Genomic DNA, 18,788 nt, shown 5'->3' on the forward strand with positions numbered 1-18,788 from the left:
CTCCTCCCTGGGCTCTGGTTCTCCTGACTGAGGATAATACCCAAGCCTTTTGGAAATTCCTTGGGACCAGATTCTCCTACTGTGATTGTAAACACAGATGTGTCCATGAAGTCTATTGAAAACAATTAAACACACAGTAAGGATTAATACCATATTCAATGCCAATCCATCTTCGACATGCATGCACAATGACAATGAAAATAAAAGAAGGAAATTATACATTGAAGGAATTTGATGCAATTGTCTGCCCATGGAGCAAAACAATTCCTGCACAGACTCGCACTGTGATTTACATAATTTTAACCAAATAGCCTAGAAATCTGGTTCTAGGTGGCAGAGTTCAAAACCCGATCAGCAACAGAAGGTTCAGTCCATTGAAGTTATTTGGATGCATTCGGACTATTAATTAAATATCCCTCTCCGCATGATACCTCGCAGAAGCAGCCGAACACAGACGAATGGATGTGTGGGGTCATTGATATTGGTGTCACTGCGCCACCCGCATGGCTACATGGGAACTGCAGTCTCTGCTTTGGTTTAAAAGCTCCGGCAGCGCGCAGTGTTGTTAGTGTGGATTGTGGACCTACAGAGAAAAAGTTTGCACGGGATATTCTAGCGCACAGGAGGAAAAGTTGTTGAGAAGATGGCAAACAAACTACAGCAGCCTCCACACCTTCATCTGGCGGAATTGAGCGCCACCCAGTTCATCGACATCTGGAACCATTTCGATACCGACGGTCAGTAGCGGAGAGCAAAGTTATCCAAATGTTACTTAGAATTTTACGCAGCACTTAAAAAAAAAAAACTAGGTATTGTTTCAAATGCAGATATAAATGTAAGCTAACATGTCGAATAGAGTAGGTTACATAGGCTATAAATAGTCCATCACATCTTTTGGTTTACAAGTAAAAAATATCATAGGCTTATCAAGGCTTTTCGTTTTTTTTTAAGATGCAGTTTGGATATTGGGATATCGTTGTCTAAAAAGTGTTGTATATCATAACTGGAAATAACTTTTGGCCAAGATGAAAAACCGTAGTCTAATCCGCTGGATGTTTTGAAAGTCGATTTTTTTTCGTTTTGTGTGGGAAAAAAAGAAGTGCTTGACAGTTAGAAAAGCAGCTAGAAAACTCCTGGTGTTACTGTTGAGATTATTTATAAATCATCATTTAAACAAAGGTAATTCATTGTGGCCACTATATTATATCCTTAGAAAGGTTAGAATAGGTTACTGTGTATTAATTGCTCATGGAAATGTTTCATTTAAAAAGGTTGATTGCATGGATGCATGACTTTTATTCTGTTATTACAATAATCCAATCAGATAAATGTAATACATCAGTATTACAATGTACATCAGTCTGTTTGGTCGATCAATACGCATCTGACGGCTAGGCCATACCTCAGTGCACGGTGCGCTAAAGGATGGATGGGCGTGTGCCACGGTCCGTCGTCCATATAAAACGTATGTAGCCTAACCACACAATAAATTACACTTTTGTATAGGCCTTAGCCTAATTATTTACAACCTAACTGAATACTTAAATAAACTAACCATATTATTCAACTGTATTGTTTTATAAAGGATTAAACAAAATAAAAACATATGGATGATGTTGTCAGGACCCAGGACAGACTCAGAGTTTCCATAGGCATCATCATTGATTGTTGGAATCCTGATTTAGAAAGTTGCGTCTAAAATCAAACTAAATGTTTGAAAAGAGGAGGAAGGTGGTCAATCAAATTCCTACTGTTTACAGACATTTTCATCATAAATAAAAGTTTGATTCAATAGTATTACATTTGTGTAATTCACGATACAGATTAAATCGCAACTAAAACGGAGACAGGCTACGGTATACTTCCAGTATTATATGGTATAAAATGACGAGTTCTCAGCTCATTTCAAGCGCACGAGCCCACGCCCCTTCACACTCATTACCATTCGCATCCTCTGGGCATCCTCCCCCATTAATAGTGTTAACTGCAGATTCTGGCCCGACCAGTTGTTGAAGCGGAATGAGAAGCCTCAAATCGCGAGGAGTCTCTTGGATCACTTTACGTTCCCTCTGGGTGTTTATGTTCTCTGAGCGCAAACAGGGATTGGTGCTGTGGTTCCACCCTATAGGGCATATACCGCACTGTCTCTCTGGCTTGAGCATTTGCTGCAAAGACAACATGACATACGGATAGAGTAGGCCTACGGGGTGCTTTTCTGCTCTGGTGCAAATATGCAAATATGTGTCTGATATTGACATTTCAGATGTGCATTATGATGCAGTTATAATTGTAAGACTTGGCATGATAGTGTAGTCCCGTTATAATGTACTCTTTTGTAGATTCTGCATGGCTTCGAAATCAGAATCCACCAGTCTTGTGGGGATTAGGTAATTAGCTAGTATTTTTGAACAGTTCATCAAATGTACTGGCACGTGAAACACATAACACCATAATGATTGCCAATGTCTCTCAGCATTTGTTAATGATATTAGCCTTGTAATTGTAAACTAATAGCAAATAATGCTATATGTCAAAAAAAATGTGTCAAAATGGCTGATAGGACAAGATCATAATGAGCGGATAAGACATATGGGTCAAACTAAAACAAGTCTTATAATGCATTCTGACTGCATAACAGTAGAGTGCTACTATTAAGTTGTTACATTCTGAGGGATACCTTTACTTTTAAGAATAAATAGGAAGCTAATATCAGATAATGTTGGACATGTCTGTGGCCACAAAGTGGGACCTAAACCAATACAGTTGGCCACATTCTTTTGCCACAATTGTTTAGACAAACATTCAGGATTCATTCATTGTGGATGGAAATTTTCCAATGAAATAGACCCCAAAAGTAAATGAGTAGATAATTGAAAGATCATGGGACATTGCATTACATACTCTGGGCTAGTGTACCGTTTTTGGTCACATTATCATTCACAGCATTCTCTGCAATATACAGTTGAAGTTGGAAGTTTACATACACTTAGGTTGAAGTCATTAAAACTCGTTTTTCAACCACTCCACAAATTTCTTGTTAACAAACTATAGTTTTGGCAAGTCGGTGAGGACATCTACTTTGTGCACGACACAAGTAATTTTTCCAACAATTGATTACAGACAGATTATTTCACTGTATCACAATTCCAGTGAGTCAGAAGTTTACATACAGTAAGTTGACTGTGCCTTTAAACAGCTTGTAAAATTCCAGAAAATTATGTCATGGCTTTAGAAGCTTCTGTTAGGCTAATTGATATAATTTGAGACAATTGGAGGTGTACCTGTGGATGTATTTCAAGGCCTACCTTCAAACTCAGTGCATCTTTGCTTGACATCCTGGGAAAATCAAAAGAAATCAGCCAAGACCTCAAGATTTTATTTTTGACCTCCACAAGTCTGGTTCATCATTGGGAGCAATTTCCAAACGCCTGAAGGTACCACGTTCATCTGTACAAACAATAGTACGCAAGTATAAACACCATGGGACCACGCAGCCGTCATACCGCTCAGGAAGGAGACGCGTTCTGTCTCCTAGAGATGAATGTACTTTGGTGCGAGAAGTGCAAATCAATCCCAGAACAACAGCAAAGCACCTTGTGAAGATGCTGGAGGAAACAGGTACAAAAGTATCTATATCCACAGTAAAACAAGTCCTATATCGACATAACCTGAAAGGCAGCTCAGCAAGGAAGGAGCCACTGCTCCAAAACTGCCATAAAAAAGCCAGATTACGGTTTGCAACTGCACATGGGGACAAAGATTGTACTTTTTGGAGAAATGTCCTGTGGTCTGATGAAACAAAAATAGAACTGTTTGGCCATAATGACCATCGTTATGTTTGGAGGAAAAAGGGGGAAGCTTGCAAGCCGAAGAACACCATCCCAAACGTGAAGCACAGGGGTGGCAGCATCATGTTGTGGGGGTGCTTTGCTGCAGGAGGGACTGGTGCACTTCACAAAGTAGATGGCATCATGAGGATGGAAATTATGTGGATATATTGAAACAACATCTCAAGACATCAGTCAGGAAGTTAAAGCTTGGTCGCAAATGGGTCTTCCAAATGGGCAATGACCCCAAGCATACTTCCAAAGTTGTGGCAAAATGGCTTAAGGACAACAAAGTCAAGGTATTGGAGTGGCCATTACAAAGCCCTGACTTCAATCCTATAGAACATTTGTGGGCAGAACTGAAAAAGCGTGTGTGAGCAAGGAGGCCTACAACCCTGACTCAGTTACACCATCTCTGTCAGGAGGAATGGGCCAAAATTCACCCAACTTATTGTGGGAAGCTTGTGGAAGGCTACCCGAAACGTTTCACCAATGCTACCAAATACTAATTGAGTGTATGTAAACGTCTGACCCACTGGGAATGTGATGAAAGAAATAAAAGCTGAAATAAATAATTCTCTCTACTATTATTCTGACATTTCACATTTTTTAAATAAAGTGGTGATCCTAACTGACCTAAAACAGGGAATTTTTACTAGGATTAAATGTCAGGAATTGTGAAAAACTGAGTTTAAATGTATGTGGCTAAGGTGTATGTAAACATCTGACTTCAACTGTACATGCTCAACTCCAGCTTGTTGGTGCTTAAGTGATTTACTAACATATAGCTATACAAAGTGCATATTCATGATGATATTGGTAGGATTAAATCCGCTCTATATGGAGTAAATCATGTTTTCTGCATAATCCCATCGAGAGGAGAAGCACTAAGAAGGTTCAGACAAATTCAGGGCTGTCACAAAATGCAAATGTTCTTTGTTCATAATGACATATACTTGTTCTTCTGGTAAATATCATACTGGCTGCTTCCCCAGAGACGTCGCTACTCAGCCTCTTGTAAATGTCACTAGAATCCACAGGCAAATTAATACACAGGCATTTGTAAGACATTTAAATCGTGACACTGATAAGAAAGGCATAGTTGGTATTTGTCAAAAGCCACTATTATAACCATCTCACTAGTGTTGCCTTTTTCAAAGCTTAACCATTATTTATAGACATCCAAATAGTCCTGGCAAGGGTGCAACTAGGCACAGATGGGAAATCCTCATTTATTTGAAGTTTGAAGTTGAGATTACTGTATTGATTTCTTACACTGTCATGCCAGGCAGAGATTTCCCCATTGTCTTTTCAAATAACTGGACTTAAAAGACTTAGGAAGACGCAATTAGAGGCAGAGAGAGGCAGAGAGAGAGAGAGTAGTGGTGCATTTCAAGACTGGGAGACCCCTTCAAGGGTTTTAATTAAGCAGTTTCCATGGTTTGGGTGCAAGCTATCTCGCCAATTACGTCAGACAGAGCCAGCTTCGCAGCATGCTAACCACCTGGACAACAAATTAGCTAGTTATAATGTCAGTCATTGAGCCAGCCATCCAATCAGCCAGCACGCAAGATAAACTTGAAAAAAATGCTGTAAAACAGGGAAGTATTGGCCTAATTTGCTATAAAATGTAAGAGTATGTACAATCTCACTTCTCACTAACCACATTTATGCACATTTCACAGTGGTCCTATACTGTATATAACATGGGGATATTTGATGCTTCACAGTCTACCTGTATGTTAGATACAATCTTGGGATGATTGGTCAAATCACAGTTTTTTTCTGTTGCAGGCAATGGCTATATCGAGGGCAAGGAACTCGAGAACTTCTTCAGGGAGTTGGAGATTTCACGGAAAGGGGCCGGAGTGGTAAGGGAATGATCCCTGGACCTTGACTAAAGGCTCAATTCAATCAAACATGTCAATGCAATGTTCATACAGTATTTCTGTTTACATAACTACTGCCATTATGGTATGTTTTAGGCCTATTCTGTCTCTGATGGGTCTATGTGGATTTTTTACAGTACTTAATCCAATTTTTTTTTAAACATAATTTCTATAGTGCTATTACACAGTATGCTACAGCAGATATACTGTAATGCTGGTTTGATTGAATTGAGTGAAGGAATGTGACATGGCTCTGGTCTTTAATTATAACAGAAAGTTAACTATGTTTGGAGTTTTTTCAGGTGAAACCAAAGGACCACAACCTCTTGCAAAAACATATTTGACATAGTAATTGGTGTCATGTGAGTTTCCTGTACCAGGATAACAAGCAATGGCACAAAGGAATTCTACCACCAACTTTTACCGATAATAGTGAGGGTAGTATTTTGATTGTTCTTTAAATCCAACAATCACATGTTGGCATCTCCTCACTAATCAAGGTTGTGGCCTATTCTGGTAGGTGGTTAATTGAGTTCCGTAACAAGCCCTAGAGATATGAACTCATGCCTGTAAGCTGTCTAGTCCGTCTAGGAGAGTTTCCCAAGCTCGGTCCTCCGGACCCCAAGGGGTGCATGTTTTGGTTTTTGTCCCAGCACTACAAATGATCACTACAAATGATTATTTAAATCAGCTGTGTAGTGCTAGGGGAAAAACCAAAACGTGCACCCCTTTAGGTCCCGAGGACTGAGTTTGGACCACTAGCAGTAATTAAAATGTGACTGATTTGTCCAACCAAGTGCTAATTAATTATTCAAGCAACATCAAAATAAAGTTCTCCAGAGAGTTCTCCCACAGATAGAAAATAAAAAAAATTATTGGGAGGAGTCAGTACAATAATTTTTCTGTCACCACATCTCATGTGTGTACAACAAAGGAATCAGAGAGCATCAATAATCATGTTACATAAACTCCATGTAGCTGCATAAAGTCTGTGACAATAACATGACAAGCCCTTTAGCTGGGGAGGAGAGGGTTGTCTGTTTAAGAGAGACAATCTCTGTCTGCCCAGTGTAACAACCATTAACATCTAAAACTAGCTCTGTCACAACAATGTGAGTGACCACAGCCCTATAACATGAGAGGACGGCTTGCATTAAAAAACAACTGATCTTTACTGATGTTTATGTCATGACAAACTGTATTTGCATGTATTTGTGCATGTTTTATAGGACCCATCAAACTCCACTTTCAAAGAGAAGATGAAGGAGTTCATGCAAAAGTTTGACAAGAATGCAGATGGGAGAATTGAGATGTCTGAGGTGAGCTGACATTTTTCCATTTCCTATTTCAGGTCATTGAGGATTTGAATAAACCAGTGAGGATTATTCCTAATGATCTCAGACAGTTTGCATATCAATGCAGAAATAATCAGACACTATTACGGTAGATGCGTTCTAAAACTGTTGATGACTCAATGCTTTATTCAAGTAATCTTTGTCTAAGAGATAATGATTCTATCATCTAACACAGTATTTTTCACACAATCAAACATAGAGAAACAAAGGTTTTCAATTTTTTCCCCCTCATTAATCTTTCTTTCTTTCTCCAGCTAGCTCAGATTTTGCCCACAGAGGAAAACTTCCTGCTTTGCTTCAGAGAGTTTGTGGGATCCAGTTCTGAATTCATGGCGGTAAGTGGTGAAAATAGATGGTTTGAGTATTAAGAATTTGAAGACGGGTACAGGCTGTTTATGTCTGTTGTTGTGATTGGAAATATAGAGCTACTGTAATAAGGCAGAATGAAAAACAACAATTAGACACAGCAATTAAAACCAATAACAATCCAAATGTAGGATTCCTGGCCTTGCCCAAATCATACATAAATCATATTCCTGAATTGCACTGCAATTACATTGCAAAAACGAATCATACTCAAAGGTTATTTTTCTCTGTCATACTGTATGTGTCCTCTGCCAAGGGGAAAGCCACAATCACTCACTCATAGAGCAGACACAATTTCAGAGACACTTGACAGCTCTGTCAGATTAGTCCTCATAGTGTGAATGGAGATAGTTTGATTATCAGTAGTAACAGGAGGGACTATCCAGTCACCTAATGCACACCCATTATGTCAAAGGCAGAAAAAATGAAATGAGAAAGAGAAAATGAATATTTGTAAATCACCAGGTGTGGTAGGGAAGACTTTTAAAAGGATCAAATGAGGAAGTACAAACTTCTATTTTCAGAGTCATATATTATAGATGTGCTGCTGTAATTCTCCATAGATCTGGAGAGGGAGGGCATCTATCTTTGATAAGAGCCCTTTCTGGAATCAGGGACAGCTGCTAGATTAAAACATGAATTAAAATGCATTTCTCTCTCCTTGCCCTCTCACAATGTGTGGGAGAACGGAATTGAAAATCTGGAAAGTATAATGAAAATCATAGTGTGATTACAGGAAGAAAAAGCTTTTTACCAGCCACAGAAATTGGATATGATTTTTTTTTTTTTAAATGCTCTGTCCCGCCAGAGAGTAATTAATGCATGTCACATGCAATCCTATTAATACAATCCAGTTTGATTGCTTTGGTGTCACAGAACATTAGAGGTGGGGGTGCTTGATTGTGAGTGGAGGAATGAGGTGGCTCATTTAAAAAGTGATTGGTACTACTGTGGGAGAAAGTGATTTGCTGTGTCTATTTTTTTTCTTTCTAATGAGTGTGACTTTGTATTTGCATATATAGGCATGGCGACGATACGATACAGATCGCAGTGGGTACATTGAAGCTAATGAACTGAAGGTATGGTGTCTCACTTGTTAACGTTTTACTGCAGTGAGCTAAATCAGGGTCACACAGAGTGTTTCTTGGTAGTCTTAAACAAATCTACTTTGAAACCAAAGGGGCTTAGAAAAAGAAAACACAAGTACCATGTCAGATAGAGTTGAAATGTGTTACATTTTGAGTTTGGATCCCAATATTACACTTCATATACATCACAGAAGACAAAACCATTTGACATAGAAAAAAAATGATTTTCAGCTGTTTTATTAATTATGAAAAATATGAATAACATTCCACCCATGAGTCATTTGACTGCAGGAAATGACTACCCATCCATAGGAGACATGTACAGTATGTCCTTTTACAAACTATGGTAGAGTTCCAACCATAGTCAATAGTTATGTCTCCTTGTCATTCGATCCAGCTATAAGATAACAAGGAGATGCATTATTATGCTATACAATGTAAATTAAGCTTTAGAAACCAACACCCAACAACTTGCAGGTATAGTTGTTGTGTTGATGCAGTGAGGCAAATGGGGATAATGCAAATTCCTCTCTTCTCAACGGCTGTCAGACGAGGACACTATACAAATCATGACTTGTAATACCACCCATTATGCTATTGTCTGAAACTGTAATTCATTTCTAAAGTATTTTCTGCTGTCTTATCAGCAGGGTCTTACTGTAAAACAAGCTGGTAGTGATAGATAGAATGACCCTTTCTGTCAATAAAGGATCTGAGAATGTATGTGATACCTCCAACTCTATGTAAGTCAATACTTATATAACTGACGGGAAACCAATAACTGGGGCCTCTGGGCTAAAGTATAGACAAGCCAGGCTCACTAAGGTCATAGGATTGTTTTTGCCCTATTAGTCAATTATAGTTTATTCATATTTCTCCACTCCACAGGGATTCCTCTCAGACCTGCTGAAGAAAGCCAACAGACACTACGATGACCAGAAGCTTCACGAGTACACACAGACAATAGTGAGTCTTTTCAGTCTAAATGAATCCCTTCCTGTATCGTACCCAAGCCCTTCCTCACAGACTTATCTGAGAAGTAACCAACATCCTGCACCACAGAGGGTTCTACGTGCAACCCAAAGGGGTTCTACGTGGAACCAAAAAGGGTTCTGCCTGGAAACAAAAAGGGCTCAACTATGGGAACAGCCAAAGAACCCTTTTTTCTAAGAGTGTACTTTATGTATATTTTGTCTCGTCATGGTGGTGGCTGCTATGTGGTTCAGTGGTTGGGAGTGGGACTCACAATGTCCTATGGGTTGTGTGTTCCTACAGCAGATGTGCAAACACCTGTTTCAACCTCAAGGCCTAAAGCTTGACCTGAATTACTCTGGGGAGAGAACCAATCTTTACCAATCTTAGAGTTGACTAGCAACTTGTATGTACAACAGACTGCCAACAGAGGTAAATCAAAATAATAATGTGTGAAGAGCCAAACTTGCTGTCACAACTGGGGAAGGCCCATTGCTTTAATGTCTCTCTCTATCTCACTCTCTCTCTCTCTCTCTCTCTCTCCCTGTAGCTCAAGATGTTTGATCTAAACGGAGATGGGAAGCTGGGCCTGTCTGAAATGGCGAGGTGACTGTCAGCAACTAAGAAGAAATGTTTATATTTCATGTGTGCCTTCAGCATCCAACACTCCTAACACGTTTTTTCATGGAAATTATTCTCTGTTCTTCTTTTTTAAGGCTTCTCCCAGTTCAGGAAAATTTCTTACTGAAATTCCAGGTGAGGAGTGTGCAAGAGGAACTGATAATCCCTTCAAACAAATGTCGTTTTCACAGTAATTTGGGCTAATAAACATACCAGAAACATGATAATTAGATATTTCAAAACACAATCATTAATTTGCGATTTAACTCAATAAAATGATGGTGCTCTGTTATTTCCAAATGTGTTTTACAGGATATCAAGCTGACCTCTGAGCAGTTCAATGCTATCTTCACATTCTACGACAAGGTACATTTAGATATGTGATTGGATATTGTAAAAGGATACAGTTTGCTATAGAGGTATTTAACCTTCAATCAGGCTTGGTGGATGACTGAGTTGTTTGTTATGACTGACTTTCCTCTCTGTCGTGAAAGACATGTCTATGCAAAACAGGGGTCTTTCCGCTCACCTGGATAGATAAATAAGCCTGATTGGTACACCTGCTGTTCATGTTTGGGTGTTGGTTGAACATGTTTGCCATTTGTGGACTGGTGATGTCAGATTTCAGGAACAAACTTCTGTTGTGGAATGTAGTAATGTCTTGGGATAATAGCATTACAGCTAGCTTGGCATGTAGTCGATAGGGAGCTGACTTCAAACGAATAAACCGGCAACTCATATCACTCGTGTGTTGTTGATTCCCCTAGGATGAATTGATAGAGATATGGACTATTTGATTTGGCCTTATTCAAAACCTGCACTGTATCTCTGTCAATTTCTTGTCGTCATTGCTTTGCATCGTGATACATATTTCATTACATATACATTATTCTCTATTGAATTACAGTATGTTGCTACATTTTCCAACACGAGCATGCATTATTCTCTATTAAGGGTTATATTTGATGTACAACAGTTTCACAATATTGTAACTAACAATCCATACGACAACTATTACATCCGCAGGGTGAGAGGTTAGAGTCTGTGTCTTAAGTTGAACAAATATTTGCGTGCCTATGTCTGAACTAGAGGCTTGCTGAGAGGACTGGGGTAGACACTCAATTAGAAATGAAACACCGCCAGTGTACACATGATATGCGTCAAAATTTTACATGCAGAATTATTTCAGTGTTTGTTTCAACCTCCCCCTGCAGCTGAATCACTAGCAGCCGATGTCACTGTTATAGAATTATGGGTAAAAAGACTGGCGAGAGTAAGAAGCACACCAGGTCAACTGAAAACTAACATGGCTACAGTGCCAAAATGTAAATGCACAGAGCTTTGAAAAAGAAAACTTTTTTGACAGCCCACAACCAAGAGAGCCTGTTTCCCCCATTCCCAAAGAAACACAACACCACTGTATCTTCAGTGCCATGGCCCTTCCTCTCCATAATATCTCCTTATGCATTTAAAGTTATTGCTCTTGAGCAGCCATATACAATACATATTTTGGATTCATGAGTGAAATGTCAAGGGGCGTGTACTTTTTAAAACTTCCATTGAAAGCTAGGAATTGGGAGAGGTTCTAATGCAGGCTTATGATACGTTTTCCTTCTTCCTTCCAGGATGGAAACGGCTACATTGATGAGCAGGAGCTCGATGCTCTGTTGCGTGACCTCTATGAAAAGAACAAAAAGGTGAGATAATATTGAAGGTTTGGAGTTTAACTCTCAATTCCCCATAATGCTGAATCTCTCATTCTAATGCATCATTACAGAAGCACCTGTATGGATAAGGGTGTCTTTTCTTCTCTCAGGAGGTGGACACCAAAAACCTGACTGGCTACAAGAAGAGCATCATGGCCCTGTCGGACGGGGGCAAGTTATACCGCTCCGAGCTGGAGATTGTGCTCTGCAGGGAGCCCATGCTGTGAACCCTGACAACCATCGGCGTCTGTTTTTTGACCTTCATGACCCTATCTGCCCATCCCCAGATCACAACCACCTCCAGCTGCCTGACGACTGTAACCAGGTGCATGTGCCGGGCATTCCCTTTATGAGTTTTGAATGAATGTGCACTGAGAAGCACAAACCAGCTCTCCCTCATGACCCCTGTCCCCACTCGTCCCTAGACTGACCCAGCTCTGAAGTTGCCTTCAGCTCAATCCCTAAACTCTACATTTAACTAAACGAATAAAGATAATAAAAGGTACTTCTGCTAATTATGATTGCAATGTGAACAGGAGCGGAATGAAAATGAATATGATAAGATTATTTATTCTCAATGCTTGGTTTGACTTTCCTCCTCTCTTTTTCTCCCGAATCCACATTTTTAATGGGACTTGCGACAGCAAACGTCCCACTCTAAATCTTTGTCATACTTCTGACTTTTTATTAATGGGACTTGCATAATGGGACTTGCGACAGCAATAATTATTTCTAATTTATAGTTATTATTTAGAACGCTACACCTATTACACAGTTTAAGCTAGAAACTTTAAAACGCGTAGACAGGCCTGGAATAGTGTGCTAGTATACAACTTTTTTATAACATTTATACTTGTTTAAACTATTAAGCTTTTTGTTTTTCTTATCCTTCTCCATCAACTTTCAAGGGATTTCCTCAACATTCTAAAGGGGCCCATTGTGACATAATGACACCAATATTCTATAGGTCATTAACAATAAAACATCACAATACGGTGCAGAGCATTCGATTTGGCTGCTGGGGGGCAAGGAGACCCTCAACTCCGCTAAAACCATTGACAACTGCGTGCCGTTTTCAAGGGGTAAATGTTACAAGTATTTGGTTTTAATATAATCTAATCTTGAAGAGGATAGTCAGAACTACACATTTCCGATTATTCCACATGAATGTATCATCAGAGTTATAGAGCAAGTAACTGCATGTTTTTCATGATCAGTAAACATCAATCGATCATGTATGTTAAGATACATGAGGGTAGCCTATCCATTTGGCAAGTAGCTGGCTAGCTAGCTAAGCAAACAACGTGTCATTTAGCCTTGCTTCCTCAGAAATTAGGCTTTTGGAACGAGCTTTAAGATCGGTAAGTCCTCGTCCTGGTAAAGTTGTCAGTTGGACTACTGGCATCACCCCTATAGATGGCAAGCAAATCAAGCAATATTTGGATATAGCCATCTAGTTTATCCCCTGAAAGTTAGCTTGTTAACTAGCCATATTGACGTGATGTGTTATTAGTTAGCTAACCAATTTGACGTTGTCCATCAGTCAATGTAGCCTATCATGTGTGTCAGCAGCAATCGTGATTTAACATTCTGAAAAACACTGTTGAAAAGGGGATAACGTTAGCTAACTTCGCTAGGTAGGACTATGTTGGTTGGAGAAAAAAAGTACATTAGGTCCACTTACCACTATGTTTAGACAACTGTACAACATTTATATCAGTACGATAGCTTGCAAAGTAAACATCAGCTAACAGTACATCGGCAAATGCGCCCTTCTGCTGCTTGATAGGCAGATCCCACAAATGATGGGAAATTAACCTGAACCAGTCATACTTGTCAGGTATAGTTCACGTTTATTTTATAAAACTCAAATATCCAATATTGAAAGATATCGTGAGGTTACCCTCACATATCTGAAATTACATGATCAATGAATGTTTACTGATCATGAAAAGGATGCAGTTACTTGCTGTATAACTCAGATGATAGAGCTAAAATGTGCGTAATTGTTTTGCATGGAATAATCGGAAATGTGTAGTTCTGACTATGCTCTTCAAGAGGTGATGACATTACAGCCAAATAGTTAACATTTATTTAACAATTCCGGAGCATGGGGTCTCCTTGCCCCCCAGCAGGAAAATTGAACGCTCTGGACCTTATTGTGACGTTTTATTGATAAAGACGTATTCTATTCGGCGTAAACAATGTCACTTTTGACATAATCAGCTACTTAGACCACTTTCCCAACAAATTTGAAAAAAACATAGCACATATGAAATATCTAAGTCTGCTTTTCTGATATTCAAAACTGAAATTAGAACATACTTATATTCTACCAATCAAACGTACATGTGTTTCAGTAAACGCAGTTCCAACAAATTAGACAAAAACGCAGAGCATATGAAAACTGCCTCTAATTCTCAGTTTTTCAAATCTGAAATCAGAAAAGGAATAGCTTCTACCAATCATGATGTAAAGCTGTTTAAGTAATTGTATCAACTGCTTTCATAAAGGAAAATTCCACTCAAAAACGATTGTATATTTTTGTATTTGTTTCTTTAGTCCACTGTTGATACAGTCCCAAAGTGTTTTGCATATCAGCAGTAAAGTTTTCGAGATATAGAACTTTCAAAATGCATAAAGTGTCATGTGTTTTATATCATACTGTGACACTTTCTGTATTTTGAAAGTTTTATATCTTGAAAACTTGATTGCTGACATGCAAAACAAATTAGACTATCAACAGTGGACTAATGAAACAAATACCAAAATATATTTTTGAGTGGTGTTTTCCTTTCATCTAACTTCCCACTGTTATGTAACTTTGCCAGTGAAAGTTCCCTGGTTACCACAGCAACATATGGTCTCACTGAGCATTAATAGCCTTGCTTACTTAGTCTGTTTGAAGTGCCAAAATTATAATTTTATACAGGTAAGAAGTAATAAACACATTAAAACCAGTACACACACACACACTCCTTCCATTGTCATAGTTTAAAGGCACTGAACCGATCATCGTCTGTGGCGACTTCAACAAGGATCTGCTATCCAGGTAAAGCAAGCCCATCTTGACATTGTTTCATGATAGAGGGTACGCACGGTTGATACAAGCTGCTACCACAGAAAAGAATACCAGGCTGAATCCAGTGTTCATTTCTCATCCACAACGTTGCCTCCATTCAGGTGTGCTGCAGACGTACTTCAGCTATCACAACCATGTGTACTGCATTTTCACTTCAGACATCTCTCAGGTATGAATCTTGACCAAAACATTGGTATCACATTTCACTGCTTGCATTAGTTCTTCCTTCATATTACTGTAAGTAAGCAAAAGTCAAAATACCTTGTGAAAGCAAAATACATTTTTAACTGTCTACATGCTCATGGTAAAAAAACTAAACTACAATTGCATTTCAAATAATGATTATCAGATGTATGCTATGCTCAGTTAACTTGTGTCCCCCCCCTGGGAGCAGAGGGGCTCTGAAGGAAGGGGTTCCCCCTTTCTGGGTCCCTCTTCCCATTTATCCTCCTCCAGCCCAGAGAGGACTTAATCAACATCCTGCTGTCATTCAAATATGTTGTGAAAAAATACAGTTAGGTTTTATTTAAAACTTCAACAATGCCTCATTATCTTCTGTAATCTGTTATTACAGTTGTCATATACCGTGATATTCAAGTAAGAGAGTGTATAAAAGTGTAGTCTGGATGTAGTTATTTCTGATGAAATGTGTGATCTAACTGCCCCATAATCCAAGGTAATAAGGTTGATAAAGTAGTATATCAAAGTAAGCAGACCAATTATTTTACTACATTTAGCTTTGACTATATTTAACTGCTTAGCTTAATTAAAATGTTTTAAACTTCTTCCACTACCACAAAAATACTTTTAAAGAGTTAAAGCAAGTCCCACAAGTTTTCTTCATGGAAAATTACCATCTAGTTCGTCTATGTATATAATCTGGTGTTTCATCCTTATATTATTACCCTGTTACATTTAGATGTTTTATGTTGCGTTTTCTGGCTGATACTGTTATAATGAGGATGTTATAGAAAGCATTAAATAATATATATTACGATTAAGATTCTCTCCGTTGTTTTTGGTCTTACACACACCTTACACCTCCTTGTGCTTAGGATTTACATAAAAAATATCTGGTATAGTACTCCGGTTGTTAAAAATGTTGATAATCCATTTAATTGAATATTGACTTTTTATGTTAGCATCAATTAGTATTAATAAAGATTAAGTTGGTGTATGAGTAGCAAATAAAGAGAGCCCTGTCATTACCAGATATCAGGGAGGTACTGCAACCACACACAGAAACACTCACACATTTTTTATAATTACAAGAGAATACCTAGCCTGGTTGCAGTCTCTGTTCAGGTATTACGTTCCACCCCTTGCCACTCCGGTTTTTGGCAAATGACAGGAGTGGCAAGGAGTGGAATGTTAGCTAAAAAGACTGGTAACCAGACAAGAGAATACTTGTATAAATTCCTAAATTTCCTCTATCGGTATTTCTGAAGCACGACTTCATATTTCTAGTAAAAATCCTCTCTAATTGTGTGCAGATGCTTTTAAAACAAGTTCAATAATTCAGCAGTTAAACTTCCCTCTCACAGCAGAGCTTGTAGAAATTCCTATCAATTAATAATCACTATTTAAATATTTAATTGAAAGCCATGTTTTGCAGAAAAAGACTGGCTTTTTTATCCAATGTGCAATGCACAGAGATGAGCATTTGCGTTATGTTGTAGTCATTTCTATGAGATGCTAATTAACAGACCATATTAGTATACTGTATATTTTTTAGTCAGAGTGCTACCTCAATTTACTATCTGCATGGGCACCTCCCATCAAGGTCTCCTTTGGAAAGAGGTATTCCAAATTCATGATGACCAGGTTTATCTCCATATAGGTTTCACATGTAAGGATGTCAATGAAAAGAGTGAACAAAAGCAACAATCTATGATACAATATTATTGTACGCTATTATTCTATGCTATTACTGTATGTTAAAATATCCTTAAGATTCACATAGCCGTGTTTTAGCTTTGTTGAATCTGCAATCACCATCCTGATCTTAACTAATAACTGATATTATGACTAGATATCAGACACACGGAGAGGAGAACAAGAGAGAACAGTTTCATACATGACGATACCTTTCATTATTTAAACATATATTGTATGAAAGGAAACTTGGTGTTTTATTGATGTACTCTTTAAATATAGCTCCAGTGAATTAAATAACTCATCGAATGGATGTCCCTGCCTAGATTCCCTACAGTATATCCACTGAGTACCACACACACAAACACCAATACACACTCTGGTGACTAAGACATAAATACTGAACCTATTTGCAAATTAACCTTTTTACTGTACAATATACTACAAAATAATTTATATCTGCATAAGGGGCTGCTGAGTGGAGAACGGCTCATAGTAATGGCTGGAATGGAGTCAATGGAATGGTATAAAACACATGGAAACCATGTGTTTGTGTTCGATACCATTCCATTTATGCCATTCCAGCCATTAATATGGGCCCGTCCTCACCTTATTAAGGTGCCACCGGCCGCCTGTGATCTACACATGGATGGTCCTGTGAGTAAAACAAACAAGTTTGAAAATCTTAATCTCAAGATGGTTTAAATAATGAAATATGTACATATGTACAGGGAAGGGGCAAGCTGATAGACAGATGCAGGCAATGCCCAATTAAAACAAACCATATTGGGAACATTTTGAGGCCTGGCCCATTTCCAGTGATAATCACTGAACCGGCACAGGACAACTAACAAACGGTAAATTAAGTCAATAATGTTATCTAACACTGACAACATGCCATCAGCACATGACATAGGCATTTCGAAGCATCCCACTGCATTGTTGATAATTGCACACAGGCAAACCAGTCTTTATCCTAAGGGACTATCCTCCCACAAACCCATAATGCAATGTAATACATTTGCTATGGACTTAGGCCATCCCAACACATAGCTTCTTGTGTGGTGAGATACAAGATACAAAATAATAATGGTGCCGTACAAAGGCAACAAGGGAATCCAATAATATAACAGGAGTAGTCTATATTCTCTCAACTTCGATTATGTTTACACATTCATTGATTGTGGTATCAGAGCTTTTCCACTGCTATACTTACTAAAATCCATTCCATTTTCCACACAGATTGTAGATGACAATATTAAAATGGCCTTTCCAACAGACTTGCTGTTTCAATCAGAGAGGAGAGGCAGACTAATATAGAAGCAGACAGGAGAGGAAGTCGTGTGGGTGATGGTAAGCTAGAAATACAAGATGGGCGAAGAAAGGGAGAAGCTTCTCGGAGATAGAGGTACACTTACTCTTGCTTCACTAACCCTAACTCACACCTCACTTTTGCTATACACAGCGGAATGCACTTAGTCCTTCCTGCATGAAAATGTTATCTGCAATGTCATCACTCAGTCATAGAAAAAGCCCACCGAACATCTCTCCCTTGAATTGAGGGAATCTCTACATTTATTGCATTTACAAACATTCCCACACATCTATTTCACAGTTATAAACGATGGACTAATATTGCATCTAATATTCTAGATCATAAGGATACATTTTTTTGTAAAATGGAGTGATAAAGCACTGAAAGACACTGTGCAATGACAGGACATGGTAAGCTACAGTAATCATTTGCATTGCTTTCTTAGAAACCTTATTTTTCAATGGTAACACTTTCAGTGAATGCAACCAACAAATAAAGCATTCCAGGTAAGGCTGTGCATGCTTGATTGCCGTTGGGGCTGTGCTCTGTATAACCTAATCGATCTTTGAATGTGAGATATTTAATGACAATAAAGAGCTGATTATCAACTTATTTAAGATGTCAACATTTAAAGTAAGTACACTGGGTGGGCTAATAAATACAATAGCATTACAAACCCGTATGGGCTGTGA

General features: G+C 38.5%; 1 protein-coding gene across 1 annotated transcript; it reads left to right on the plus strand.

Moving 5' to 3' along the window:
• Nucleotides 1-595: 595 nt before the first annotated feature.
• On the plus strand, nucleotides 596-12,071 carry LOC120053451 (calretinin-like). The gene is made up of 11 exons (XM_039000578.1): nucleotides 596-737; nucleotides 5,622-5,698; nucleotides 6,946-7,035; nucleotides 7,326-7,406; nucleotides 8,460-8,516; nucleotides 9,414-9,491; nucleotides 10,048-10,103; nucleotides 10,214-10,253; nucleotides 10,431-10,484; nucleotides 11,744-11,815; nucleotides 11,935-12,071. Exons 1-11 carry the CDS (start codon nucleotides 644-646, stop codon nucleotides 12,049-12,051), a joined length of 816 nt encoding a protein of 271 aa, XP_038856506.1. The 5' UTR covers nucleotides 596-643; the 3' UTR covers nucleotides 12,052-12,071.
• The last annotated feature ends 6,717 nt before the right edge of the window (nucleotides 12,072-18,788 follow it).

The sequence above is a fragment of the Salvelinus namaycush genome, chromosome 9 (assembly GCF_016432855.1).
Source record: "Salvelinus namaycush isolate Seneca chromosome 9, SaNama_1.0, whole genome shotgun sequence".
Lineage (NCBI taxonomy): Eukaryota > Metazoa > Chordata > Actinopteri > Salmoniformes > Salmonidae > Salvelinus > Salvelinus namaycush.

Coding starts and splice junctions, on each gene's coding strand:
- LOC120053451 (XM_039000578.1), top strand. CDS start 644: ATGGCAAACAAACTACAGCAGCCTCCACACCTTCATCTGGCGGAATTG. Junction 5,699..6,945: donor CACGGAAAGGGGCCGGAGTG/GTAAGGGAATGA, acceptor CATGTTTTATAG/GACCCATCAAACTCCACTTT. Junction 7,407..8,459: donor CCAGTTCTGAATTCATGGCG/GTAAGTGGTGAA, acceptor TTGCATATATAG/GCATGGCGACGATACGATAC.